This window comes from Lissotriton helveticus, chromosome 5_1 (assembly GCF_964261635.1).
Source record: "Lissotriton helveticus chromosome 5_1, aLisHel1.1, whole genome shotgun sequence".
Taxonomy (NCBI): Eukaryota; Metazoa; Chordata; class Amphibia; order Caudata; family Salamandridae; genus Lissotriton; species Lissotriton helveticus.
This window is the reverse complement of record NC_136065.1, coordinates 1,962,869,172-1,962,896,932: the sequence shown is the minus strand read 5'-3', so window position 1 is coordinate 1,962,896,932 and position 27,761 is coordinate 1,962,869,172. Positions and strand designations below refer to the sequence as shown.

At 45.2% G+C, this 27,761-nt stretch overlaps 1 protein-coding gene across 2 annotated transcripts in view; it reads left to right on the top strand.

Moving 5' to 3' along the window:
- The window catches only part of CACNB1 (calcium voltage-gated channel auxiliary subunit beta 1), a 627,177-nt gene that overhangs the window by 583,921 nt on the left and 15,495 nt on the right, over nucleotides 1-27,761 (top strand). For both annotated transcript variants that reach the window (XM_078645637.1, XM_078645638.1), the window contains exons 11-12: nucleotides 6,699-6,850; nucleotides 16,145-16,240. In XM_078645637.1, the coding sequence (XP_078501763.1) occupies nucleotides 6,699-6,850; nucleotides 16,145-16,240 (248 nt within the window). The remainder of the gene's footprint in view (nucleotides 1-6,698; nucleotides 6,851-16,144; nucleotides 16,241-27,761) is intronic.

Genomic DNA, 27,761 nt, shown 5'->3' with positions numbered 1-27,761 from the left:
CCCATCTACTCCATTCCACCAGGTAACGCAGTTGTGTCGCCTGGAAGTATTTGCGCAAGTCCGGTATTCCGAGCCCCCAGCCTCTGGAGCTAGAGTGGATAGCGCCCTCTTCAGTCTTGGTTTCCGGCCCTGCCAGATAAACCGTGAGAGGTCTGCTTGCGTTTGTTGAATCCACCCTTTAGGTGGCTGCAATGGTAGAGCCCTAAATGAGTAAAGAATTTGGGGCAAAACAGTCATTTTAACCACCGCTATTCTGCCCAGCCAAGATAGGGTGCCACGACTCCGTCTCAGTTCCTCCCGAATCTTCCCACCGAGGATGGTTTAGTTGGCTGTTATCATGGCCGGTAGGGTGGGGGCCAGCTGGATTCTGAGATACGGCACTAGGTCCGCCGACCAGTGCAGGGGAAAGAGGTCTAGTAAGTAGGTCCTGGTGGACGGCGTAAGCAACAAGTCTAGGGCCACCGATTTTTCCACATTCATCTTAAATCCCGCCACGCTAGCGAAAGCGTCTAATTCCGCAATGCAGGCCGGGAGAGCTGTTCTCGGGTTGTCTAGGGATAGAATGACGTCGTCAGCATAGAGGCTGACTGCATGACGGAAGCCGCCAAACTTCACCCCCGTCACGGCAGGATTCTGACGAATCCTCTGAGCAAATGGCTCCATATATAGGGCAAAGAGCAGGGGTGACAACGGGTACCCCTGTCTGGTACCTCTCTCAATGGCGAAACTCTGCGAGTTGCAACCGTTCACGCGCACCACCGCCGTGGGGAATTTATAGCAATTAAATATCAGGGAACGGAATTTCTCTCCGATGCCGGCTTTCATTAGGACGCGTTCTAGGTAAGACCAGTGTACGCGGTCAAATGCCTTTTCAGCGTCCACTGCCAGCATCATTCTCTCACCGGGAATCCGGGAGGCTTTTTCTATGAGGTGGACGATCCATTTGGTATTGTCCACCGTCTGCCGTCCGGGGACAAACCCCGCCTGGTCCGGTTCCACGAGTCCCGGTAAGTGGGGGGCCAATCGAGACGCTAGGATCCCAGTATATAGCTTAAGATCCACATTTAAAAGTGATATCTGCCTGTAGGAGCCGCATTTAGTCCTGTCTTTCCCCGGCTTGGGGATGACCGTAAGAGAGGCCCGTAAGAGGTCAGGTGGAATGGCGCCAGGTGTGGAGAATGAGTTAAAAAGGCGGGTGAGAATCGGCGCCAGAGCCGTACAGAATGTCTTATAGAAGAGGGATGTATAGCCGTCCGGCCCTGGAGCTTCACCATGCTTGAGTTTGGCGATGGCGGAAATCACTTCCTCAATTCGGATATCTCTATCCAGGTATTCCGCCTGTGAGGGGGCTAGAGAGGGGAGAGTGACCGAATGCAAGTATGCCGCTGTGGCAAGATCATTCGGGGGGTCACCCGCGTAAAGATCCGCATAAAACCTGCGAAAGGTATCAGCTATTTGAGCATCGTCTGTGACCGTCGTCCCGTCAGGGTCGGAGATCTCCTTCACCAGCTGCTGTTGGCGCGCCACCCTGAGCCTATTCGCCAAAAGACGGCCACATCTGTCCCCCCATGTATAGTAGGCATGGCGCAGGCGTAGTGCTGCGTACTCCGCGCGGTCCATGTCCAGGGCCGCTAGAAGTTTTCTAGCCACTTTGAGTTGTTTCCAGATTCTGGGAGCCCCTATTCGTTGATGCATTTGTTCGAGTTCGTGTGCATTTGTTCGAGTTCGTGTACTCGCTGGGTGAGTTCATCCCGTTTGCATTGCCGGTCTTTGTTTTCCACCGCAGTAATGGCCAAAAACTCCCCCCTGAGTACCGCCTTCATGGCCACCCATTGTGTCGCCAAGGAGGTGTCGGTGTTAGCGTTATGAGAGAGATAGTCGCGGATAGTGTCCGTAATGCGTTTCACTACTGTCTGCCAGTGTAGTAAAGTGTCAATAAGGCGCCATACCCTAGGTGGGCAAGACGTCGATGGCAAACAAAGCGTGGTGGTGACTGGCGCGTGGTCTGACAGGGAGATAACTCCCATCTCTGTAGCAGTAGCTAAAGCGCATACCGGCTCAGTGACCAGAAGATGATCTAATCTAGCGTATGTTTTGTGTGCATTGGAATAGTATGAGTATTCCCTATCGGCGGGGTGTGTGCGGCGCCACAGATCATGAAGACCCAACTCTGCCATTTGGTCTTTACACACGGTCAAGAACGCCCCCGTTTGCGGGGTGCGTTGTGCGGATCTGTCCAGGACCGTGTCAAAGACCATGTTGAGATCCCCTCCAATAATGACATGTCTGTCTGGTGTAGCTGTGATGTCCATTAAGGCCGACCCCAAGATGCGTTCTTGGTGCTCGTTTGGGCTATATATGGACCCCACCGTAAATGTAAGACCACCCAACTTAAATCTGTATGCTAGCAGGCTGTAACTTTAGAGGAACCATTTTTCCAAGTATACAAAGACTAAGTAGTTTTAAGAACTAATCCTCAAATTTCTACCTAAGGAAGTAATGTAATTTTACATGACTCAATCCATAGAATTGCCTGTATTTTTTCCTCAACCAGATTCGGTGGTAGAAAGAGCATTACACACATTAGATGTTAAAAGAGCACTAATGTACTTTAGTGATAGAACACAATCCTTCCGTAAAAATCAACAACTATTTGTGGCATTCTCCAAACCATATAAAGGTAAAGCAATTTCCAAATCAGTTATTGCACGTTGAATAGTAAAATGTATACAAGCCTGCTATGCTAAACCTAAAAGATTTCCTCCTATCCCACCAAAGGCCCACTCTACAAGTAAATAAGGGGCTTCGATGGCATTTCTATGGAATATTCCAGTAGTTGACATATGTGAAGCAGCTACATGGAATACACCACATACATTTACAAAACATTTCTGTGTAGATGTTATGGCACGACAACAAGCAAATGTTGGTCAGCAGGACTATGTACATTATTTCAAACAAATTCACCTGGCACGCGTTAGTCGCCGCTTACATGGTAAACTGCTTTTTAGTCTATGCTAAGCAGGTTTATCTACAGCCACAAATAGTGAATGTTACTTGCCCTGTAAGCATCTGTTTGCGGTATGTAATACTGTTGATTCAAATTCGCCCCCCATCCTCCCGGGTGACTTGTGCTTCTTGTATTTATATACATTATTCATCACATTATTATGTGGTCATCTACATGGGATAAACTATCCTTTCAATCTAACAAAGGAGTCGATGATCATGCCCACTGCAAGCAAGAGGAGGAGTCACTGTAATTCGTGACTCAAAACACTTCTTCGAAGAAAAATAATGCGCACACTTCCAAGTCTAACTTGAGATGGTGGGCTGGAAAAACTAAAGGTTGAAGTAACATTATAGTTAGGTGAGGGGTTCAGAAATAGTGTAACGTTTTAAACTCTAAAAACCACTGAAATTCATCAGTTATAGTTCTCTCAAGTAACTATAACTCGTGCCCTAAGATAACAATAACTCGCGCCCCCGCCATGCATTTTTCTCATCAATAATTTCACTGAAAATGCTTCTGTGAAATTGTCAATGATGTCATAGAACATGCCATGAGTGATGTAATATATCGGGTACTTAGCAGTGTATGGTGAGGGCCCGAGTTATAGTTACTTGAGATAACTATAGCTGGAGAATTTCAGTCATTTTTAGAGTTTAACATGTTACATTGTTGCTGAATATTTCAACTAACTGCAACGTTGCTTTAAACGTAGTTTTTTTAGTGAATTTCTAGGTTTAAAAAAAAAAGTAAAGTAATATTTAATCATCATACATAAACCCAAGCCCCCGCTGAAGGCCACCCACTGCGGGAGTTGACTGCAGAGCCTGGCCTGAAGTCAGGCTCTGTGGCCTAACCCCACATGCAGCAGACCCCCATAAAGGCAGCCACAGACCCCCATAAAGGCAGCCAACCTCAAACTGTGCAGCTCCCTCCCTCATGTATGGGGGTGTTGGGCGCAGAACCTGGCATGCTGCCTGGCCCGGCGGCCAACCCCCCGAATGCAGCCAGCCACACACTTTGCACGGCCTGAGTCCAACCTCCCGCCCCCCAAGGCAGCCAACCCCACACTGTACACAGCTTTTGGCCGTGCGTGGCATGGGGTTGGCCACAGGGCCTAGACCTGGGGACATGACAGCCTTTTTTTAAAATTAAAGGTATGGGGCTGCGTGCCCCTTCCCTCCGAACCTATTATGGGCCTGGGGACTAATTCCCCCACAGCCTTATTCATTTTAAAGGAGAGAGGGCCACGTAGCCCCCTCCCTGAGCCTTATTAGATCTTGAGGGCCCCACTCACACAGGGCATTTTCTTTTTATTTAGGAAGGAGGAGGGTTGTGTGACCCCTCTCCTCAAGCCTTATGATGCCCTGGGACCCCATCTCCCAGGATCTTTTTTCAATTAAAGGGGAGGTGTTGTCCCCTCCCCGAGCCTTATTAGGCCCTGGGGACCCCATGCCCTAGGGCCACTACTTAAAGTAAAGGGAAGGGAGGACTGCACCTATCAGAACGCTCCATTTTTAAATTGGAGCTCACGCAAGACTCTAGCAAGCCTCTCTCAGGGCCAACCGTCCAGATATATCAATATTTTTAAACCAAAATTTCTCAAAAAATACTGAACGGATTTACACCAAATCACAAAAAGCACAATCTCTGGCCCTAGATCTAGCTTGCTGCTAAATTTGGTGTAATTCCATTAAGCAGTTTTTGCATTAGTGCTATGGAAAATGCAAGAGGATTGTGTGTTTTAGGACCCCATCTTTTTCTCCCCCTCTGCTTGACGTATCACCCCAAAATGTTTCATGTGTACACTAGGCAGAAAAGAGCACTTTTTTTGAAAGTTTCATGAAGATTCATCAAGCGGTGCCAAAGTTATTAACGCTGACGTAAGTATAACTACCCAGTAGTGACTGTCACTGGGTAAGATGTACATATAATCTGGGTTAGCTGATGCCTACCTTAGGGGCTCATTACGATGGCATAGCAATCTGCACCGCCGGCTCGATCATTACGCCATCGTAACGAGAAATACCCCCCGCATATTATAATGGCGGTCGGTATCGCGCCGGACGAAAATCCGTCCGCCGCTTTTCCACCAGTCGGCAATCGTTACGATTGCTGGCCGGGCGGAGCTGGGCCAGTAATATGGTGGCAGTGCCTAGCAGACACTGCCAACCATATTATGATGTGGGTGATTGATGGGGCTTTCCATGGTGGCAATGCCGCCATGGAAAGGTGGGCAGGGATTGGCTTAGGGGGCCCGTTGCGGGTTCCCTGGGGGGTGCAGTTCCCCGCACCAAGAGGCAGACACCACGTGGTGCCTGCCACGTGGTGCAGGGAGATGCTGTGCATGCCAGCAGCACCGTCCGCAAAGGTAAAACGCCAGGATGCGCCCGCTACTATGTCGGGCGCATCCTAATTGTGCCGGTGGGACCGCTGCAGGTCTAGCCGTTGGTCCCATTATCGTGATGATGGCGGGTGAACTGATGTCCGCTCCCCATCATAATGAGCCCCTAAATGAATTTAATTTATTGACATAAACTGAATTTGCTGAAGAATTCTTCGGAACGTGTGCCTACTTCTATAATAGAAGCATTGTTTGGATTGCTGTGTGGTTTTACACTGGAGCACACCCCACTGCTTTATATAAAGATATATCTCAATAAATTAAATTCATTAAGTGAGGCATCGGCGAACCCAATGCATTTCAGCAAAGCCGCCTTGATTGCGGGATATTTGATTTTTGTAGTGCGTGCTTTCTATTTGTGTATGTATGCGTGTGTGTGTGTATATATATTTTTGGGGGGGGGGGGCTTCAGAGTTAAGTGGGTCATTTTAGGTTTTTGGGGAGTGTTTCGGTATAAGGTTTTATGTTTTTTAGGGCTCAGGATTGTCTTTTTTATTGGTGAATGGGATTTTTAGAGTTCAGGAATGAGTGGGGATAATGGAATATTTAGGGTTCAGGCATGGGTAGAGTATTGTGGGGGAATTAAAAAAAATAGTTATGATCACATATTAGTAATATATTTGTTATTATAATATTATCCAGTTATTATTACATAAATGTATTACATTACTTTGTAGTCTTACTATTAGGAAAAATACATTATTGTTAAAATTAGTAACAAAAATTAAGTAGTGCATACATATATGTACTTTTAAATATGTATTTAAAATACAGTTCTAGTTAAAGATGCAAACTAAAGGCACTCCGAAAGTAAGGGTACTCCCTATGTTTTTACAGAAATGTGATAACTTCTGATTTAAAGCTATGCGAAATAACGAAGTATATTCTGAGTTAGGAGTCCCTGAGCGGTGAATATGTAGATAGTGAGTAAACACAGAGATTAGTTCACACGGGGCTATCCCTGGGATGTGCATCTGGAAGTGCAAATCTGTAGACAATAAATCTACAGATATATTTCTGAATTGTAAGAGCATAAGCTGTGAGACTGGTTAATGAATCCATCATACATTAGTCTGGAATGTACTCAAGTTAGTCATTGGCTCATTCATTTTTATTCCTATCACCTCACCTACCCTGGGACATGAAAGTATTTGATTACTTGGTATAGATTACTAGGAATGGGTAAGGAAAGACCAGTGATTACTTACCATTTGAATACCTATGTATGTTTAACTAACTCCCTGATGCCTGTCTTTGTCCCAACTTTCCCTTCCTCCACCCTAGCTGAGGTTCAGAGTGAGATAGAGCGGATATTTGAGCTGGCAAGGACCCTGCAGCTGGTGGCCCTTGATGCAGATACAATTAACCACCCAGCACAGCTAGCCAAGACCTCGCTGGCCCCCATCATCGTCTACATCAAGATCACATCACCCAAGGTAAGGAAGTGTGGAGAGTGGGACCCAGGCTCTGAAGTCGGCAACTATGCTCATTCTGCATCTGTCGGTGCAGAGTTTTGGAAGGCAGTTGGTTCATATTGAAAGAAAAGAAGCAGTCTGTGCCCCAGTCACTTTTCATGCACATTTAATTCTTGAGTCAAAAAATGTTTTAGAGGGGAAACAGCATTTATAACACGGCCGGGAACATACATGCTATTCCAACGCAGGCTTTTCAATGCAAATGTTTACCAAGACTATGCAATTAAATCGCATGCCTTTACCGCAAAAATGTCAGTATTTTTCTGTTAAGTGTATTGTGTGTGTGTGTGTGCATATATATATATATATATATATATATATATATGTGTATATATATATATATATCCAACTGCCGATAGCCAGTAGGTAGTTATAGTTGGGACCAATGTTTCCATAGGAAAAGTGTTTTTGTTTTTGCGAATAACATTGGCGCTGCTTGAAGAATCTTCATGAAATGTTCACAAAACTTCCATTTTTTGTTTCAGCTGCTCTGTTGAAAGTTTCAGGGTGATTTGTCAAGCAGCAACCAAGAAAAATGGGGGGGTCCTAAAACGTGCTTTCCCTATGTTATGTCAATGGGGATTTTTCTTTATTTGAACACGACCACAGCCCGAACCTCTGCAAGGAATTGCACAAATTTGGCAGAAAGGTAGATGTTTTTTCAGAAGAGTGCTTTCTGTAATTTGGTGTAAATCCGTTCAGTAGTTTCAGAGCTATTTAGGTTTAAAAAATATAGATATACTAGCAGCCCGTCCCGACGTTGTCCGGGGCTGAAATAGAATGTGTGCAAAGGGTAGTAATAGGCAAGCAAAATTTATTGTAAGATCTCACGGTATACCACAAAGTATCACAAAAGGTAAAATAATTTAGGAGCGATATTTACCATTGACCTTACACGTTGTTATGTACCTGTTTATTGAACTTGGTGATAGACGGTAACGTTATTTGCAAAGTTCTGGTCCGTTCATTCGCCTTAATTCCCGCTTGAGGCCCTGAGCAATTTGTGCAGTGGTAAATGCGAAGGTTGTGATCCCCGCTGGTAGGCTGAGTGGCTTTATCCCCCGCCTGAGCACCGGAGCAATAAGCGAATCTTGTGCTCACCGCTGTTAGTGTGAGTGTGTTAAGCCCCCGCCTGAGCACCGTAGCAATGCCGCGGCCCGTGAAGCCTTGCCCATTGGCGTGTGTGAAATATTCTTTTGTCAAACGTTTGTAATGTCCGCTGGTCCATTCATTCGCCTTAATCCCCGCTTGAGGCCCTGAGCAAATTGTGCAGTGGTAAAAGCGAAGGGTTTGATCCCCGCTGGTAGGCTGAGTGGCTTTATCCCCCGCCTGAGCACCGGAGCACTAAGCGAATCTTGTGCTCCCCGCTGTTAGTGTGAGTGTGTTGAGCCCCCGCCTGAGCACCGTAGCAATGCCGCGGCCTGTGAAGCCTTGGCCATTGGTGTTTGGCCATGCCCCTGTGAGCCTTGCCCATTGGTGTTTGCGCGCCCTGTGAATTCCGTGCCCATTCAAGTTTTGCCACGCCCCTCTGACAACGGCCAGGCCAACAACGGTGTTATGTGAATGTTTTACTTTACCATGCCGTTTTTGCTTGTAGCACTAATGACGGTGAATGGCGCACATATTGCTTACCAGTAATGACGGGGAATGGCGCGCCTCGCGCCCCGTGAATACCGCGCATATTGCTGTTTGTCCACGCCCTTCTCACAACGCCCAAGCCCATAGGGGAGTCCTGTGAAGGTTTGTTTGCCGCGCCCATCGCTGACAGCACAACGCCCACAAGGGACTACTTTACCCCTAATGTTCTTTTACCTTTGTAATGTAGATGGTGGCCACGTGTATAGCCTATGTCCATCTGCTGCAACTGTCCTTTCCAATGCTGTATTGGGTGTTGTGATTGGTGCTGTACTTTTTGAGATTATCCGCCTCAACAGTTTGGGCTCTCTCTTAATAATAGTAGTCTAGGAGATAAAAAGGGTTTATATGTATCTGTAAAGGACTTACATTTTCGTGGTAAAGGTATATGCATAGTTTAAACGTTTGTGGTAAAGGCATGCATGGTAAGGACACGTGTTGTAATGACCACATTTTAAAGACATGCATGGTAATGGGATGCTTGTTTCCGTCAAACATGCGTTTTAGAGCCAACCTTGTGGGTGAGTGTAGTTTAGAGGTGCTATAAGTTTAGAGGCACGAAGTTCAGAGAAAATTGAATTTGTATGCAAGACTGAAAGGAGAAAAATGCAAGGTGTGATGTGAGGCGCTTATTGTGGGAGTTGCAGGTGATACGTTTTTACAAGTCTGGATATAGACTTTCACTTCACAGCCTCTGTGCTTGACTTTCACAGCCTCTGGCAAGCACAGGTGCTAACTAACCCTGGGCATGGTTCGCGTAGTAGCTCTACACGTAGCTAAGCGAAGTGCACTTCGCACTACGCGAGCTATGCGAACTACGTACTGCACTGTGCAAAATGCTGTTCGTACAGATTGCACAGTGCCGGATGCTTGTCCGCACTGTGCAGTCAGTGCAAACCGCATCTTGCACAGTGCAAGCGGTACCGCTATGCTACGCGTGTTTGCACTGTGCTATGTGCAATTCGTGTAGTGCGAAGTAGCGCAAACTTTGCAAACTACGCGAGCGTAGCGTAGTACTTTGCCCAGGGTTAGTGCTGACCAACTTGGCAACAAAAGTAGCAATGATAGACTGTGATCCAGCACCTCCAAAGACTTACCTATAGATAATGTGAATAAGGTGATCATTTCTAGGGCAACTTCAAGATAAGTGAATGATAACAGTTCAAATTTAAGGAGAGACAAATAGACATGTATATTCAAGAGTACAAAAATAGAATTTATTGATAGTAATGTATTCAATGTTTCATCATTAAAACAAAAAACAACCACATACACACCTTATCTATCATTCATACTCAACATTCATAATGTATACAGCACAGTTATGTTTAACACCTGAAACTCATAAATCAAAACATGTACATGATAAACAGTTTTTATATTTTCTTCATGATGTTTGTTTAAACATTTTCTGTTGACGGGCCTTGTATGTAGGCTTTATAGTTCACAGGTATGTATCTGTGTCATGGAGTGGCTGCAAATCCTGGATGCTTTCTATGCGCGTTTTGGCATAAAGATGCCTTCTTCAGGAAAAGCCACAGCAGATATAGGCACTCTCCTCTAGCTCGGAGTCTGTTTGTCCAGACGTTTGACAGAATAAACAGTGTCTTACTTGAGAAGAAACATTGTTTGATGTTCATTTGATTAGTCAGTTAATGATTGAACGATGATTCTGCGATATTTATTAGGGGCTCCAAGGCCCTTCACTTGACAGCTTCCATTGGTATTGCTGCTCTAAAATTCTTAAAAAGGTTGCAGAGAGTGTGTCTCAAGCCACACATCCCGAGCGTTACAGGATACCGCACGCGTGATGGTTGAACTCCGATTTGATGCGTAGACTCATATTCCCTCGACATAATATTGGGGAGATGAGACCTCAGGCCCTGATCTAGTAGTAGCCAACCCACCAGGGTTTTTAATCATCAGGAAAGATCGAATGGGGAAAAAAGGAGGATGGCTGGCCATGATCTATATAGATCACCTGAAAGCAGCCTTCAAAGGTATCCCTACAGACCCTGACTGCAAGGTTCTCTCCTTCAAGTTATCCATCTGCTAGAGACTACTAGCTGCAGATTCCTTCAAGTAGAATCATCCCTAGGCGTGAGACTGACTGGATCCGGAATTTTTTTGTCACAGCATCCCTGCGTGCCGGGGGTGAGGCGACACCACGCGAATCAGCCCAGGCTTCGTCCGCGTCAGTAAGGTCACATAAGCCCCACCCCGGCGCGCCTACGTCAGTTTTCTTTGGAGAACTTTTCTGCGACACACAACGCGGAGCCACCAGGCAAAACTGTGGGAGTATGGGAACAGTGTGCGAAAGAGTAGAAAAAAAGGAATGGAAACAGGCGACACCATAAGGAGCAGTGCAAGACTGCAGTATCCAAAGGCAGGGACAGAAGAAAGAACAGAGCAGAGCCCTGAACAGCCTTCCTCCGGAGACAAGGAACATATGTAAAAAGTCATGACACCTGAAGCAGGCCTACTATCCCCTCCCAGAAACAGGGAAGGGGAGCCAGTCCCAAGACAGACAGGAACAACAAACCTCCAAGCCACCCTGCACAGAGGGCAACCATCCCCCAAAGAAGAAGGGCAAGGCATGGCCAGATGGCCCCAACACAGAGGTTAGCAGAGGGGCTAGGACCTCTAGCAACAAGAGGAAGGTAGGGGAGGGCAGAGATTGAAGGCAAATCCCTCCAACCCTGGAGCAGCCAGAGCAGCGGGGCACAGGAGCACTGTAAACCCATCCTCCAGTGAACAAAAGAGGAGGAAGGAACAGCAACAAGACGCGGACGACGCCTGGGCGGAGTCGTGTGGTGTCGCCCCGCCCCTGGCGTGCAGGGATGCTGTGGCAAAACGTTGTCGGATCCAGTCTCACGCCTGGGGATAATTCTACGTGAAGGAATCTGCGGCTAGAATCGTCTCTACCAGATACATCGTTACCGAAGGTAAGTAACTCGGACTTTAAGCATATATATATATTCCTTTAACAGACTACTAGCTTATCGCCCACCTGGAACTAGGGCCAACTTTATTCACACTATGGGGCAGCTACTTGAATACAAAGTTAATTCACAAGACTTCACTATCCTAGGGGATTTTAATTTTCACCTGGATAACTTTCAAGACAAAGACTCCTCTGCCCTTATGGATCTGGTGACCAGAGCAGGTTTAGAGCAGAGTACGGGTGGCCACAACCATAGAGCCGGACACCTCTTGGACGCCTTTTTTACAGCCTGTCCTTTTTAGAAATTCAATAACAACCTTCATCTCCACTGGTCTGACCACGTAGCAGTGATGCTCACACTAATCTTGCCTTCTACAGCTCTACAGAAGCCCTACCCAGTTAGAAGTCAAAAGAGATACCTGTGGCATCGCCTGGACAGAACTAATTTCAACACTCAACTGGGTTTGAGCAGACCCTGTTTATCCCAAGACCCAGAGATAGCATCATTAGAATATCACAACTGGATTGCCACATCAGTGCAAGCAACAATACCCCAGAAATCAGGGGAAATTAGTTGAACCCCGGTTCTCAGAGGAACTAAGGCTTCTGAAGAGGTACTGTCGCAGACAAGAAAGACGTTGGAGACAGCTCTACGATCCCAAGGAAAAAGAATTATATAAAAAATTATTGGCACAATATAAAGAATTGATCCATAAAACTAAAATCACTTACTACTCTGAGAAAGTAAAAGGTGCGAAGAATAATTCTAAAGAACTGTTCGCTACAATCCAGAAACTTAATCATGCACAGGAGACTCAACACAATGGAATAGACCAAGCCTTTTGCAGCACCCTAGCATCCTCTTTTTGCAAAACAGTTTCTACAATCTATGATACGTTTGCCTCAGCTCTCACAATCTGATGCAGCAAGTCCAGATCTAAAACTCCGCAACCCACCCCTGTTCTCCGATCTGCCACAACTCGTAGATTTCTCACCTGTCTCCTATGAGCATATCACTAAACTTCTCTGGGCCACCAAATCTGGATCACCGTTGGATCCATGCCCCCTCAAGGCAATCCACACTGTAACGGAGACAGTTGCTCGTCCACTCACAGAGTTAAGTCAACCAGCCATCAAAATAGGGACATTTCAGAAAATTCGGAACTAAAACTCCATTTTACCACTTTTAAAGAAATCCAACTTCGATAAAAACGGATCCAGACAACTATCGCCCTATCTCTTGTTTGCCTTTACCAGCAAAAATCTTTGAAACGCATATGAGAACTGGCCACCTTCATTAATAACAATCACATCCAGGATTCAACACAGTATGGCTTCAGGAGCAAGTACACAGCGACAGAAGAAATCAGGCTCGCAGTTGACACAGGGAGCTCGGCTGCCCAGGTATTGCTGGAACTGTCGGCTTCTTTCCGTAAGGTAGACCTGATAAATCGCCTTCAGGAAATAGGGATAGCAGGCACTTCTCAAATTCTTCCTGTCAAATTGTGAACAATTCGTCGAAGTGGATGGTCTCGAGTCCCACTGCTTTAGTCTCCCATGTGGGGTACCACAGGGATCGTTGCTGAGCCCTACCCTCTTTAATGTGTATGTTACACCTCTGGCCAGATTGATTAAATCATACGGCCACAACATGGCCCATAGTTTTAACGCCTGTATGCGACATGTGAGCAGATGGATGTTGGTGAACTGCCTCAAGTTAAATTCTAATAAGACCGAAGTTTTACTTTTTGGCGGAGATACATCCTTCTGGACCACTGATTGGTGGCCGTCGGAGCTGGGTCCTCCTCCCATTCCAGCCAGAAAGGCGAAAAACCTGGGAGTCATTTTTGACACTACACTGTCCTTTTACCACCATGTGAAGGCACTCACTTTATCCACTTTTTTCACATTGAAAATTCTGAGGAAATGTTTCTGTTTATACCACCAGAATTACTGAAAAGAGTGGTGGCAGCACTGGTTCTAGCTAAGCTGGACTACTGTAACAGGCTCCTGGTTGGTATAAATAAGGCACTGCTGGTGAAACTGCAGGTTCTTTAGAACTCTGCAGCCTGGTTGCTTTTTGGCATACCTCAACACTCAGCAGCCAAGCATGCCCTCAATGCTCTTCACTGGCTGCCTGTGGAAAAACAAATCAATTTCAAGACCTTGTGCATCGCTTTCAAGGTGCTACATAATCTGGGCCCTGGCTGTTTGACGGATCGGTTCCAATGGTATACTCCAGCTCGAATTCTATTGTCCACTTCTCATAAACTGGTGAAGGTACCCTACCCCGACTCCAGAGATGGGGTGGTAAAAGCTTAATAAACATCACAACCAGATTGTGGAACCATCTCCCAACAAAGCTTGACCTGCACTCCTTCAGGAAAGGCCTAAAGCTTGACCTGCGCTCCTTCAGGAAAGGCCTAAACACTTGGTTATATACCTTAAAGTCTCCAACTTGGACCTAGAGCCTTCAGTTAAACTATCAGTGTTTGCATGGGGTTAGTAGCCAAGCGCCGAGACGCTTTAGGCTTAGGGTATTATTTGCGCTATATAAAGAATTTTATATACCATTGTTTTGCAACTGCATTTGCAGTCGCAAAACACTTGTAGTGTACTACCTACTTCAAGTAGGTGGTAAGCCACTCACAAACGGGAGGGGGTACCATTGAGACCCCCTTCCCCTTGGGTAATGGATGCAATATTATTTTTTAAGAGCATAATGTATGCGGTATTATTTTTTTAAATATGAAACAAACATTTCCTTTTTCTTTTTTAAATGCATGCTGTTTTCTTTTAAGGAAAACAGGGTGCATTAAAAAAAAAACTGCTCAATTGAAAAAGCAGTAACAGACATTGTGGTCTGCTGACCCGAGCAGGCCACTATCTCCGCGACTGCTGGCCATTCCCAATGGGTCGCAAATTGTGACCTGCCTCATGAATATTGATAAGGCAGGTAAATTGCAACCACCATTAGGAATCGCACACAGTGTGTGAGACACTGTTGTACATTCCATTTTGCGAGTCTCAAATTGCGATTCGCAAAACGTCGCAATATGCGACTTGTAAAATGGAATGGTTGTACATCTGACCCCAGATAACTAAAGGTACCACAGTGTTAATTATTTATCTGGTGCAGTAAATAGCACCTGTTATGAATTTCTGGAGAATAACATGCAGATTTAGGTGTTTAACGTACCAAAATGCACATGGTACGATAATTGCCCAATGGTTTCAACCTGTTAAATTTCCGCAGGTTTACCTTGCAGAAATGTAACGAAGGTTGAGGTATTTAACACATCTGTTAATTATCAGATGTGTTAAATAACACTCCACTTGTAATTCCGACTGATGCGTAAAAAGGGGTTTATTTATGGGTCGGAAAAAAATTCGGGCTCGTCGTCAGGCCCTATTAGTAAATGAGTAAGGAACCAAGGGGAGTGGCTGAAAGAAGGAGCATACACTCTGTGAAATTGGAGCGGTTTAGGGGTGAGTAGGGACAGCTTTCGGGAGGGACATTCACCTACCCACAAAAGAGTAAGTCCAGTGCTATTCACAACCTGCACTTCTAAAGTTGAATCAGCCAAAATGACCCACAACAGTAGTAAATATACTTAAGCTGAGAGTTGGAGTAAGTCCAGTTCCACGCATGGCCCGTACCTATATTGTAACACCCAACCATAGAAAATAATTGAGATAGAGACTTTACATAAAAATCCTTAGGAAATTATGCCATCGGGACAGAGCTCTCCCTATGGCAAAGTTAAAAAAACAATATATTAACCCTTTAACCACGGCGGAAATTCCGCCGCGGTGCGGGTGATTTTTGGCGTGGGCGTGGTTCGGACAGCCCCCGGCCGTCCTCCGCACACGCCCACCATGATGTCAGACAGCCGGCGGCCGGCCGACACACGCAAGGGGTTAAACTTTACATAAATAAATAAACATATGTTTATGTAAAATATTAAAGAAAATATTGTTGATATATTTATGTAAAATGTAGAACAAAAGAAAAAATGCTACAGCACTATTAACTTAATTTTGAATTAACTATGTATTTAATTTAAATATGTTAAATTAAATTATCATTTTTAAGGTTTATAAAAAAATAATCCATTTGAAGTATGCATTAACTAGGTATTCAAACTTAAAACAAAAGTTATGTATCTAATTCATTTAAACTAATATAAGGCTAATATAATATTTTATTGTAAAATAATATTTATGTTTCAATTATGCTTACATTTTACAGTATCAGTGATTCACCATATTTGGTGCTGGTTGTACTACTGCTCATTTTTGGCAGTAGTAATTCCGAAAATTTGGCTCCACTCCCTGTTTCGGAATTTCTCCTGCACATTTGTCTAAGTGAACTATGCTTTATAAGTCACTTTATTGGTTGTTGAATACATATTTACCATTGATGCCCTATCAATTTATATCAAAGCATTGAACTTGCTAGCAAATATAATCAATGAAATAATAAGCAAAACATGCTTACTAAATACTATGTCGTGGGGAGGGATCTCAAAAGCAGACAAAATATAAGTACATTACCCCCTCTGAGTGATAGGGCAACAATTCTAGCAAAGCGCATGACAAAGGAAGATGCTGATAGGTGGAAAGAGAAGCACTGGAGCCCTCCAGTTCAGCCCACTGTCCTTTCTTTTGTACAGGTACTCCACAGGCTTATCAAATCTCGAGGCAAGTCCCAGGCCAAACACCTCAACGTACAGATGGTTGCAGCGGATAAGTTGGCCCAGTGTCCTCCGGTGAGTAAAGCAGCAGCGCTTGTTGTAACAAGGTGATGTCCACCGGTGATTAGGAACCCACTGAGTCGTGTGATAAGGTGACCAGGTGAGTCTGACAATAATGTTCCATGTGATGGGGTGGCCTGGTGTCCTTTTTTGCAAGGAAGCACTACTGTCCTGTCCTCCACTGAGTAGGAAAGCAATGCTTCGTTTCATAGTTTGAATGAATGAAACTCCTCTGGTGAGTAGGCCAGCATTGCTTCATCTGCTAGTGTGAACAGGTATCCTTCAGTGAGTAGAGCAGCAGCGTGAACAGGCATCGTGTGGTGAGCAGCACAGCTGTGCGTATGTCGAACGATAGGATGTCTCCGATTAGTACAACAGAGTTCCGTGTGATAGGGTGACCTGGTGTCATCGAATGAGTAGAGCAGGGTGGTTCCTGTGATATTGTGACCGGGTGTCCTCCAGTGACAAGGGCAGTATTGTTCCTTTTGATAGGGGATCCTCTGGTGAGTAAAGGTAGGAGTACTTGCTCTGAATGACAGGGTGACCGATTGTCACCCGGTAAGTACCTAAACGGCAATAGGTGTGAAGGGGTGTTTTCTGGTGACCAGAGCAGTACTGCTCAATGTAACAGCTTGAAACAGTATCACTTGTTGAGTAGAGCAGAGATACTCTAAGGTAATGTGAAAGAGACTGCTATAGGAACGCTTAAACAATCCAACCTATGAAGTAAGACTTCAGCTTAGCTGTATTTCTCCCCATTTATTGAATGTCAGAGGGAAGCAATTTATATTGTAGGTAGTTCTTGAAGATCCTTGTACAATATAACCTAGGAGCCATTTCCTCACGGTGTCTGCCTTTTCTCAGTCAGCACTCTGCTTCCATATTAAATGTATAGCTCATGGGCTTGTCAGGTGACTGCCTCTTTTCTCAGACTGAGTAAAAGTGGTAAGCAGCATCCTGGAAACAGATTACCACAGTAGGGCATATAACGGATATTTTTATTGGAAGGCTTTAAAGTTCCCAGTTTAAATTAACCTGTGTTTACTCTTACCTTTAGAGTCAAGCTAAGCTCTGCTTAGTGAGCTCCAACCCTCCTGACCAATGAAACTTTTTACAGGTCATCATTTAGGAACTAATCCCACAGAGGAAAGCACTCTTGACTAAGCAGAAAGATACTGTTCGAGGCATGTGTGCTGGAGATACGCATGCTTTGCATACTCCTACCATCTAGTGTTGGGTCCGAATGTTTGCAAGTTATTTTTCTTCGAAGAAGTCTTTTCCAGTCACAACGTAGGGTGACTCCTCCGTTCAGTGATAGTGCACATGGGCATCGACTCCATTGCTGAATTGTTTTCTTTACGTGTTTTGCAGCGCTCTGATTCGAAAGTCAATTGGGAAACCTTCAGTATGCAGTTCACTCTACCCTCGTCTGTATTGTTTTCGATCGCGTCTTCCATCTTTTCATGTTAAAGTTTATGAAAACTCTAACTATATATGTGAAAAAACTCTTACTCTGGTCTTCAGCACTAGCTCTTTTGTCAATCGGCTTCTACTTCAAAACTTAGCTGCCAGCCTTTTGCCGAATGGAACAAACACCATTTCAGTTCTGTCCTCAATGCCATTCCAAATATCCGCGCACCAACCAGCATATGGTCTGTAACCTCTGTCTCTCCCCAGAACATAAAGAGAAAGACTATGACACATGTTGGTTCTTCCGATCCAAAAAGACTCTGCAGGACCGTCGGGCTCGATGAAGAGACATGTGGCGGCAGAGTATCAAGGACACCCCTGAAAACTTTGGTGAATATATAGAGCAAGAAGAGTTGGCAGCGGAAGAAGACAAGGACTTTTCCCTCCAGGACTCCGAATCAGAGTTGGAGATCGAACTTGAGTCCCACAATGTTCCGGCTTGACAGGGTGCTGTTAGTACCAAAGCCCCCTTACCCCCAAACCAGTGTCCACTAAACCAAAGGCTTTTAGACCACCACTGCCATCAGGCCATAGTAGGCACTGAGACCCTGATTCATATGCCCACCATCTGGCTCGGCACTGAAACAGCAAGTCCAGCCTTCTGGCTCGGGCCCGAGCCGAGATGATATTCTTTCGGTTCCGAGACATCTCGATCGAAAGAGAAAAAAAGACAAATCTAGCTCAGCACCGAAACAAAAAGACGCTCCCTAAAGCCGCTGGTGCTGATTTTGGAAAAAATGGAAAAAAAGTTGAATCCCAAACAGAAGAAGATTCATATAAAACGTGATACTGGACACATAACGGCTAAACCAGTAATACCTTCAAAGAGGAAGACAGTCATTGAATACAGAATCCCACTCAAGAAGAACAAGAATTGGCATAGCCAATAGGTCTCGCCTTTGGGAACTTATAATTGTTTAGCCGTGCAACAGTTGATGTTGCACCAATGATATTGTGCTGCAAAAATAAATACTTATTAGGTCCCAAAAGCGAGACCTATTGGCTATGGCAATGCTTGTTAGTGGAGGTGTAGGGGAAGAGCTTTCTTCACAGTTCTTTTTCCCATGGAGACAAACAATTTGGATTTACCCATTGTTGATTTGAGTGTAAGAAGAATAAGAACCTACAAGATGTGGCACATGGCATTCCCAGTAGTACACCTGGGAAAACATTTTTTTTATATATATACATATATATATATATACACTTATATATATATATATATACATATATATGTGTGTGTGTGTGTGTGTGTTCAGGCAGAGATGCAAATCTTCGCCTGCACTTTTATGTTTTTTCCATGAATCAGGACTACGTTTTTCTGTGACAGAACAACACAAATATCCACATCTACTTGTGATGAAATATTGTAGATGATGCAACTCCCTCCAAAAAAACAAACAAAAAACGAAAAATTGGAAAACATTCAAGAAAGAGAAACTTGATTTGTGCCTGGCTAATGCAAGTTGAAAAGAAGTAGCGGAATAGGTTTAGCTTGAAAGACACAATGGAAAAATCTCAACTAATTGTTAGAACAACAGATTTAAACCGATTCTATGGGCCACCATTTTTATGATGAACAAGCGCGAAAAGACTAACCAGTATTGATTTTGAGGAAATGTGCTGCTGAACTCTTCTGTAGACCTGAGTCGAATGCACTTCACCTCTTCTAAACCGAGTACCACCACTTTACTGAATTTGTCGAGGAAAAAATATATTTTGCCCTGTAAAAACAGATTTTATTCCAACAATTTAATTCCTTTTGTATAGCACTTATGCGTCCGAAACGCAAAGCCAAAGCATTGCTGCAGACCTCTGGGCTAAAAGTATAGGGAAGAACAAACTGAGGAGGCTAGGGCTGTCAACATTTTGAGACAAGCGAGTGCCTCGCGCTGGCAGTAAGGGGAGGGGAGAGAGGAAGGGGCCGGCGCCTGTTTCCCTTGAGCACACAAAGCGTTTTCCTTGCGGGAGTGAGCCACGGGCACCATTTTTTTGCAAGTTAATTACAAACATATGGTGTCAAGCTCGCTCCAGCAAGGGAATCGCCAAACGTGCACACGTTGCCATTGAAGGCAATGCAACGAGTGCACGTTTTTTAGACAAGCAGCGCATGCCCGCTGAGTAGGCGAGACCTAAAAAGCTGGAAGGGTAAGATTACACGGGTCACTCCACTGCTGGAGTCATCACCTCGGTATGATTTCAAGACAGCCAGGATTTGACAAATGGGACCTGATAAGTCTCACCACAGTTGGGGACCTGTGGGCAAAGGGCAGGGTTGTCCCATTTGGTGAGCTACAAACACAGTACCAGTTGCATGAGGGGGTAACCTTTAGATATCTTCAGGCAAGAAGTGCACTATATAAAATAATTCCCAAGGGCTACGACCCATCTGTTTCTTTGCCTTTAGAAGATAGGCTCTTGAACGACTACCTCCTGGAAAAAGCCATATCACTGACCTATCGTAAAATCCTCAACAAATTACCTGAAACTCATGATAGAATATGCATGAAATGGGCAGACGATGTGGGGGCCATGCCCGATGAGGACTGGAGGTAGCCCTGGCTTCGCCCGGGAGGTGGCTATCCGTTCCCGTTTCAAACTTATACAGCTTAAAAGACTTCATAGAGCCTACTACACCAGTACAGCGCTTGTCAAGATGGGGCTTCTTGGATCCCCGGCCTGCCCCCGGGGCTGTGGCTCTACCAGTACTTTTTTACATCACTGGTGGAAATATCCTGTCCCCCAGCGCTTTTGAAGTAGAATTGTGTCCACCATGTCTCAGATATGTCATAAACCCCTTGAGGCATCCCCTTGGCTTTGTCTATTGAACATCTGGGAAGCTACAGATCTGTCAAGAACAGAACAAGTCTGGGTCTCGCTGGTTTGCATGGTGGCGAAGTGCAACATCGCCAGAACAAGGAAGAGAGGAGTCGGGCCTAGACATGTTGATTGGGAGTCAGACATGGACTGGTTTATGCATTTCGAAGAGGGGGGTCTATGAAAGTAGGGGATGCCCATTCAAATGGATGAAAATATGGGGCCCATGGAACGAAAGTAGGGGTTTGCTGTATACTCCCTTTAGCGACACTTCCCCTTTTCTTATGGATAATGAAACACTGTAGTGCTCTAATGAATAACAGTGACCGTGATTTATCCAAATCTGCTCCTGTCCCATTGTATTGTTTTGTATTTATTTGCAATTTAGGCTGCACACCTTTTAATATCTCAGCTATTGCTCTGTATTGCACTTGTCTTTCTTTGTATTGTTTTAATGTTGATTTCATTCAATAAAAAAGATTTTCAACAAAAAAAATGGGGATTCTCACAGATAGATCTCTTTGCCACAGCAGAGAACTCAAAGTGCCCAAACTTTGCCTCCAGATTACCATACTAGTTATCCAAAGACAATGCCCTGTGGATGAATCCATTTCTGGTTTGGAAACTTTGGCAGACATCACTCACACTGATTCTAGTGGCTCCCACAGGGCTCGACTGCCATGGTTCACCAAACTACTGGAACTGTCAGTAGTTCCACACCAAAAAACTGCACCTCACTTCCAACCTTCTCCCACAGAAGCGTGGAGAAATCAGACCTCCTTCCCCAATGAGTTCAACTAGCGATCTGGCTCCTGCAGTCATAGTCGGATACCTAAATCTATCACCAGATTATATGGCAATTCTAAAAGAAGCAAGAAAACCTAACACTGGAGCATGTTATGCAGCAAAGTGGAAAAGGTTTGTTATATATTGTAATAATAACACATTGAATCCACTAGAAGCATCTAAACAAATTATTATTTGTTATCTTTTGCATCTACAGCGAGTTGGCTTAGCCTACACATTAATTCGACTACACCTTGCAGCAGTAGCTGCATATCTGCAAAACAGATATTTATCTTTATTCGAAGTTCCAGTAAATAAAGCTTTTATGGAAGGCCTTAAAAGAATAATACCATCCAGGGTACCACCTACAGGAACTTTAACATTGTTCTCACAAGGCTTATACAATTGTGCTTTACAATTTCTTTCATGGAACATGTTGGCGAGGTACAGGCATTAACCTTAGAACAACCTTTCTTTCAACTTTGTAAAAATAGAGTGGTTCTTCGTACTAACCCAAAATTCCTTCCAAAAGTAGTTTCTGTTTTTCATATTAACCAATCAGTTGAGATACCAATGTTCATTTCCTCAACCTGATTCAGTAGCAGAAAAAGCCATACACTAACTTGATGTCAAAAGAGCACTATTATACTATACTATATTGTTAGAACAAAAGATTTTCGTAGAACAAAACAACTTTTTGTTGCATTTGCTCCACCTCATAAAGAAAATCCTATCTCTAAATCAGGTATTTCTAGATGGATTGTTAAATGTATTCAAACTTGCTATGTTAAAGCCAAAAGAACTTTATACCTCCTAGATCACATTCTACTTGCAAAATAGGAGCATCTATCACCTTTTTAGGTAACATTCCCTTAGCTGACATATGTAATGCAGCTACATGGTCTACACCACACACATTTACCAAACATTATTTTATGGATGTATTAGCAGATCAACAAGCTAATGTAGGACAAGCAGTGCTAAAAACACTTTTTCAAACAACTGCAACATCCACTGGTTAACCACAGCTTTGGGAGGATACTGCTATACAATCTATGCAAAGCATGTGTATCTACAGCACACATGCTTCGAACGGATTATGTTACTTACCCTGTAAGTATCTATTCTTGGCTGTAGAGCTGTAGATTCACATGTGCCCTCCCTCCTCCCCGGACACCTCTGGTTGTTTCAGTTCTTATTATTCACATTACATATGCATGGACATCTCTGTACTACACTTACTCGTAATTTTTTCAGGTGATCAGCAACAAGTTACATTTATGAATTGTGATTTGTCGGAGAATGATCTTCAATGCAATTATGTATATATAATTTCTTGTAAGAGAAAAATAATCGGAGTCGATGCCCATGTGCACAATCACCGAAAGGAGGGGTCACCTTATCTCGTGACTGGAAAATACTTTTTCAAAGAAAAACAACTTGCAAACATCCCGACCCAACACTAGATGGCAGGAGGGTGCAAAGAATGTAAATCAACAGCACTACACGCTAAAAACAGATGCTTACAGGCTAAGTAACATAATCCTTTCACTTCACCTTGGAAATAAGAGTGCCAAATGTCAGAGAAATCGATGGAGTCATTAAGAGCACCATCAGTAACAAGATTTAAGTGACTGCCTGTTTGAGGATGACGTGAATATATAAATAAACTGAGTTCCCAATATGATAGGACAGTGGCCCTGCAATCTGATTGCTCAGCCACACGTTGTTGATGAGCTTCTGATGGAATAGTGCCTGGGAAATGTTTCATAGAATGTTCCAGGAGGATATGTGGTATGATGCTAGCTAATTTATGCATTCTGGGCAGAGACCAAGAACGACTGCTGATGTAATGTGGTTGTTCTTCCCACAAAAATCTACTGGAGGTAGGGTTTTCTTCTTTAAGAGAAAAATGCAGAGAAGGTATGTAATCTCTCCAGTGAAAGATATATAGATCCAACATTACTCATTTGGTTGGGCTCAAGGTATTTGTGAACACTTCAAGAGTCAATGACTTGACATTGGTTTCCCTCCTTTTGATTGTAGTGGATTTAAGGTAAGGGAACCCAGCATGTGAAACCTACTTACCCTGCGGAGGTGCCCTGGAAATGCAGCTGCTCTGGTGCGCCGGTTCTTAAGTGTTTGGCGTCGGTGAGCGTCCAGTAACGCTGGAAGGTACAAGAATTTGCACACATAGCGTGCATAGACTTGGGTATAATAGGGCACGGCGAAAATTATTAGAGGGTAACACCTCCACCTGGACATCTGGGTGATTAGACCCCTCTCAACCTGCCTGACTGCTATCTTTTACCAAGCAACGCTCAGCCAAGAAGTTCCAGTTTAGCTGAAACCCTAGCTCCTAGCCCTTAAAGAATCATGATTATTGGGCAATACTTTCTGTAGATAATGTAGAAACCCTATCTGAGAGACAGGGATCACCACATTATGGTCCCTTTTTATCAGCGCACAGTAAATGAAGCACACCTTCATGGAATGCTGCATTGAACAGCCAGCTTCCGATCCAACACCTGTACTTGGAATCATTCTTGCGTTCCTCTCCACAAACCCGTAAGTGTCCAGGATGCTGGGTAAAGGACCCCAGGAGGACATCAGTGGGAATGGAGAACACTGCCCAATAGAGATGCAGATGCTCCGTTGCTTTTTGTCTACATCTCGAGTGTGGCATCATTGAGCATCCAGGAAGGCTGACCGCCAAGATGCCTGTGTGAAAAGCTGCATGTAAGGATTCATGTGTAGTGCTTTGACAAGGTCAGATAGGAGTCATGGAGGAGTGTCTCCTCGATCAGGCAATCAGCAGTATCGTGGGGCTGTGGGAGCAAGGCAAGAGAGGATGAGGAGGGAAGAGAGCGTATCAAGGAGTAGAGAAGAGAGAGCAGAGAGAAGGAGGGAACAGAGTCGAATGACAAAAATGGAGGAAGGGACGAGCAAAAGAACAGAGGAGATAGATAAGGATGAAAGATGAAGGTCAGAGAGAAACGGATAGAGGAAGAAGAAGGAGCAGAAAAAAGATGAATGGGGAAAGAGGAGAAACTAGAACCAACAGGGTAGACCGATGGAATGAAAACCAGGTTCTGATAGATACATCTGCCGTGTGGATTCCTCACCTTGTGAATACCCCTTGCGTCAGCAACATTCGGAAATTCTTTTTTCGTAGCCTCGCGCCGACGTGGACTCCTGACGTCATAGAGACACGACCTCGCTCGCGACTCCGCTGACGTCACCGACGCCTATAACAGGCCCACGCCGGCGTGATGACATCAGTTCCCTTTTTTCCGCGTCGTCGGCGCTAACGGTTTCGGGATACTCTGTAGCCTTAGTACATTGTTACTTCGTTTCTTCGATTCTCCATTCTCAGATATTTCTGTTCTGTTGTCATGTCGACAAAGAAGACCGGGTTTAAGCCTTGCAGAGAATGCGGGAAGATGATAACCGTTACGGACCCTCACCAAGACTGTATCTGGTGTTTAAGCTCGGATCATGACGTCGAGGATTGTTCATCTTGTCAAAAGATGAATCCGAAGGCTCTTCGTGAGAGGGAATCTAAACTTCTTGTTGCCAAACTTAAAGCAAGTAAGGTTAAAAGATCCTCAAAGCATCCGAAGAAGTCGAGGTCGAGATCCAGGTCAAGGTCTCGAGAGGCGTCGGCCTCGAAGTCATCATCTGGTCATGCTTCCGGTTCCCACAAGAAGCATAAGAAGAGGAGACATGGATCACGTCATCATTCCAGATCAAAGTCTTCCAAAAGGATGAAATCGAAGGTGATTCCTCCTCATGAGCCGGTAGGTGAGGTTTCACCTTCGGAGTCGGTGGTCCATTCTCCGACTCTTGTTCCAGATCCGACTCCGACTCCGTCTCCGGCTCCGGCTCCGGCTCCATCTCCGGCTCCATCTCCGGCTCCGGAAGACGCAGATGGAGTTCCTGTTGAGGAAGGGGCTTCGAATCCTGTTGAGGAAACAGATTCTAATGTACCTCGTGGTCAGCCTGAGCATCCACCATTCCCGACTCCAGGTCAGGACCCTTCTGCGTTTTTAAACACGATGTATGGTGTTTTCTCGAGGTCGTGGTACCCCTCTGGAGCACCTTCGGGTCCCATGGGTCCAATGGCTTTCAATTTGGGTGTTCCACACTCGTATGCTCCGGCACCCTTCATACCGTATATGCCGGCTCCGACTCCGTTGTGGCAGTACCAAGCTCCACCGAGGTCGACGCCGGTGTCGACGCCAGTTCGGCCGAAGTCGACGACTCCGGTCCCGGCGTCACCGACTCCCTTGGATTCTATGGGGCAGCCTTCCAAGCCCTCGGATTCGATTCCGAAGTCGGCTCCGGCGCCGTCGAATTCGGCGTTGGATTCGACTGCACTTCGAGTCAAAATGAGGTCTCGTAGAGAGGCTCAACGACTTCTGGAGGAGCAGAGAGTTAATGATTCATCTTCTGAGGTGGAAGAAGGTGAATTGGAAGGGGATTGTTTCGAAGACCTGGCGGATGCTAGTGGTCTTGAGTTTTCACCGGAGTGGTCTTTGCCTTCTGGACCTGATGCTCCCTCCAGAGATGTCCAACCTTATCATGTTGTCATGAAGAAGGCAGCAGGACTTTTAGGTCTAACTTTGCCCTCTGTCGAGTTTAAATCGAATTTGTTGACAGAGGTTCTCCATTCTCCTAGTTCATCAGTGGAACCTTTGCTCCCATTTAACGATGCCTTAAAGGATCCTATAATGGAAGTTTGGAAAAAGCCTTTTTCTGCTCCGGCAGTTGCAAAAAGTGTGGCTAGGAGGTATAGAGTGGCTCCTGAGGATCCTGCTTTCTTATCTTCGCATCCTTCCCCTGAAAGTTTGGTAATTCAGGCCGCTTGTTCTAAGAAGTCTGTTGGGGCTTTTCCGCAGGTGCCTGGCGACAAAGAGGCAAAGAAACAAGATCAGGTCGCGAAGAAGATTTTTTCTTCGTCCAGCATGGCTTAGAAGTCTTCTAACGCCACTTGCCTCATGGGAAGGTACATCCATGCTCTTATGGACTCTATAAGTTCTTTGGTCCCTAAGGTTCCTGAAGCTAGTAGAAAGGACTTTGAAGAGGCTTTATCTGACACTCAGGCAGCGGCTCGTCAGGTCATCCAAAGTGGACTTGATACAACAGATTCTGTGGCAAGAATTATGGGCACGGCGGTTGCCACGAGGCGTTCAGCCTGGTTGAAGTCATCTGACTTCTCAGCTGACGTGCAGTCTGCATTATTGGATTTGCCTTTCGATGGCGAGGGGCTTTTTGGAAAGAAGGCAGACGCGGCCTTGGAGAGATTCAAGGACAGCAGGGCAACTGCTAGATCTCTGGGCCTTCAGGTCAGGGGTTCTACGACCAGGAAGTTTAGAGGGTTTGGTCGCTCTTCCTTTCGGTCGTATAGACCCGCTCAGCAGCAGCAGCAGCAACAACAGCAGCAGCAGAATACCTTGTATAGGTCTTACAGAGGGAAACAGAGATCACGTCCTCGAGGTAGTCAGGTCTCTTCCTCCTCCACCTCCTCCAACCCCCCAGCCACAGAAAAGCAGCCCTAGATCCGCCATTCAGGATCATGTGGGTCTAGTGGGGGGCCGGCTTACCTACTTTCTACGAGATTGGGAATCGGTTACATCAGATCTTTGGGTTCCCAATCTCGTAGAAAATGGGTATGCCCTTCCCTTTCGGGAATTCCCTCCCAATTACCCTCCTTGCCAGGGATATTGCTCAGAGGAACATCTGTTACTCCTACAGGAGGAAGTCCAAACACTTTTGAGAAAAGGTGCGATAGAGGTGGTTCCAGAACAGGAAAGGGGTCAGGGATGCTACTCCCGGTATTTCCTGATTCCCAAGAAGGATGGCAGGCTTCGTCCGATCCTGGATCTCAGGATCTTGAATTTTTATCTGAAGCAGGAGAAATTCAAGATGCTCACCCTTGCTCAGGTTCTTCAGGCTCTGCTGGAAGAAGACTGGATGGTGTCACTCGACTTGCAGGATGCGTACTTTCACATCCCAATCCTGAAGTCGCACAGGAGGTATCTCCGTTTTACGGTTGGGTCACAACACTACCAGTTTGCGGTCCTTCCGTTTGGACTTACTACTGCACCTCGGGTCTTCACCAAGGTGATGGCAGTGGTGGCGGCGCATCTCAGAAGATCGGGGATTCCGGTATTCCCGTATCTGGACGATTGGCTGATCAAAGCGGAGTCGTCAGAGATTGTGCTTCATCATCTGCAGGAGACAACCCAGTTGTTGTACAGGTTGGGTTTTTCAATAAATGTACCCAAGTCTCACCTGGTGCCCTCCCAGCGCAACCTGTTCATAGGTGCAGTACTGGACACAACCGTATGTCGTGCATTCCCTCCCCCTCAAAGGATTCGCGACATACGGGAGATGATTCCTTTATTTTACAATGGAGCGGTCGTTCCAGTCCTGAAGGTCCTTCGCTTGCTCGGTCTGA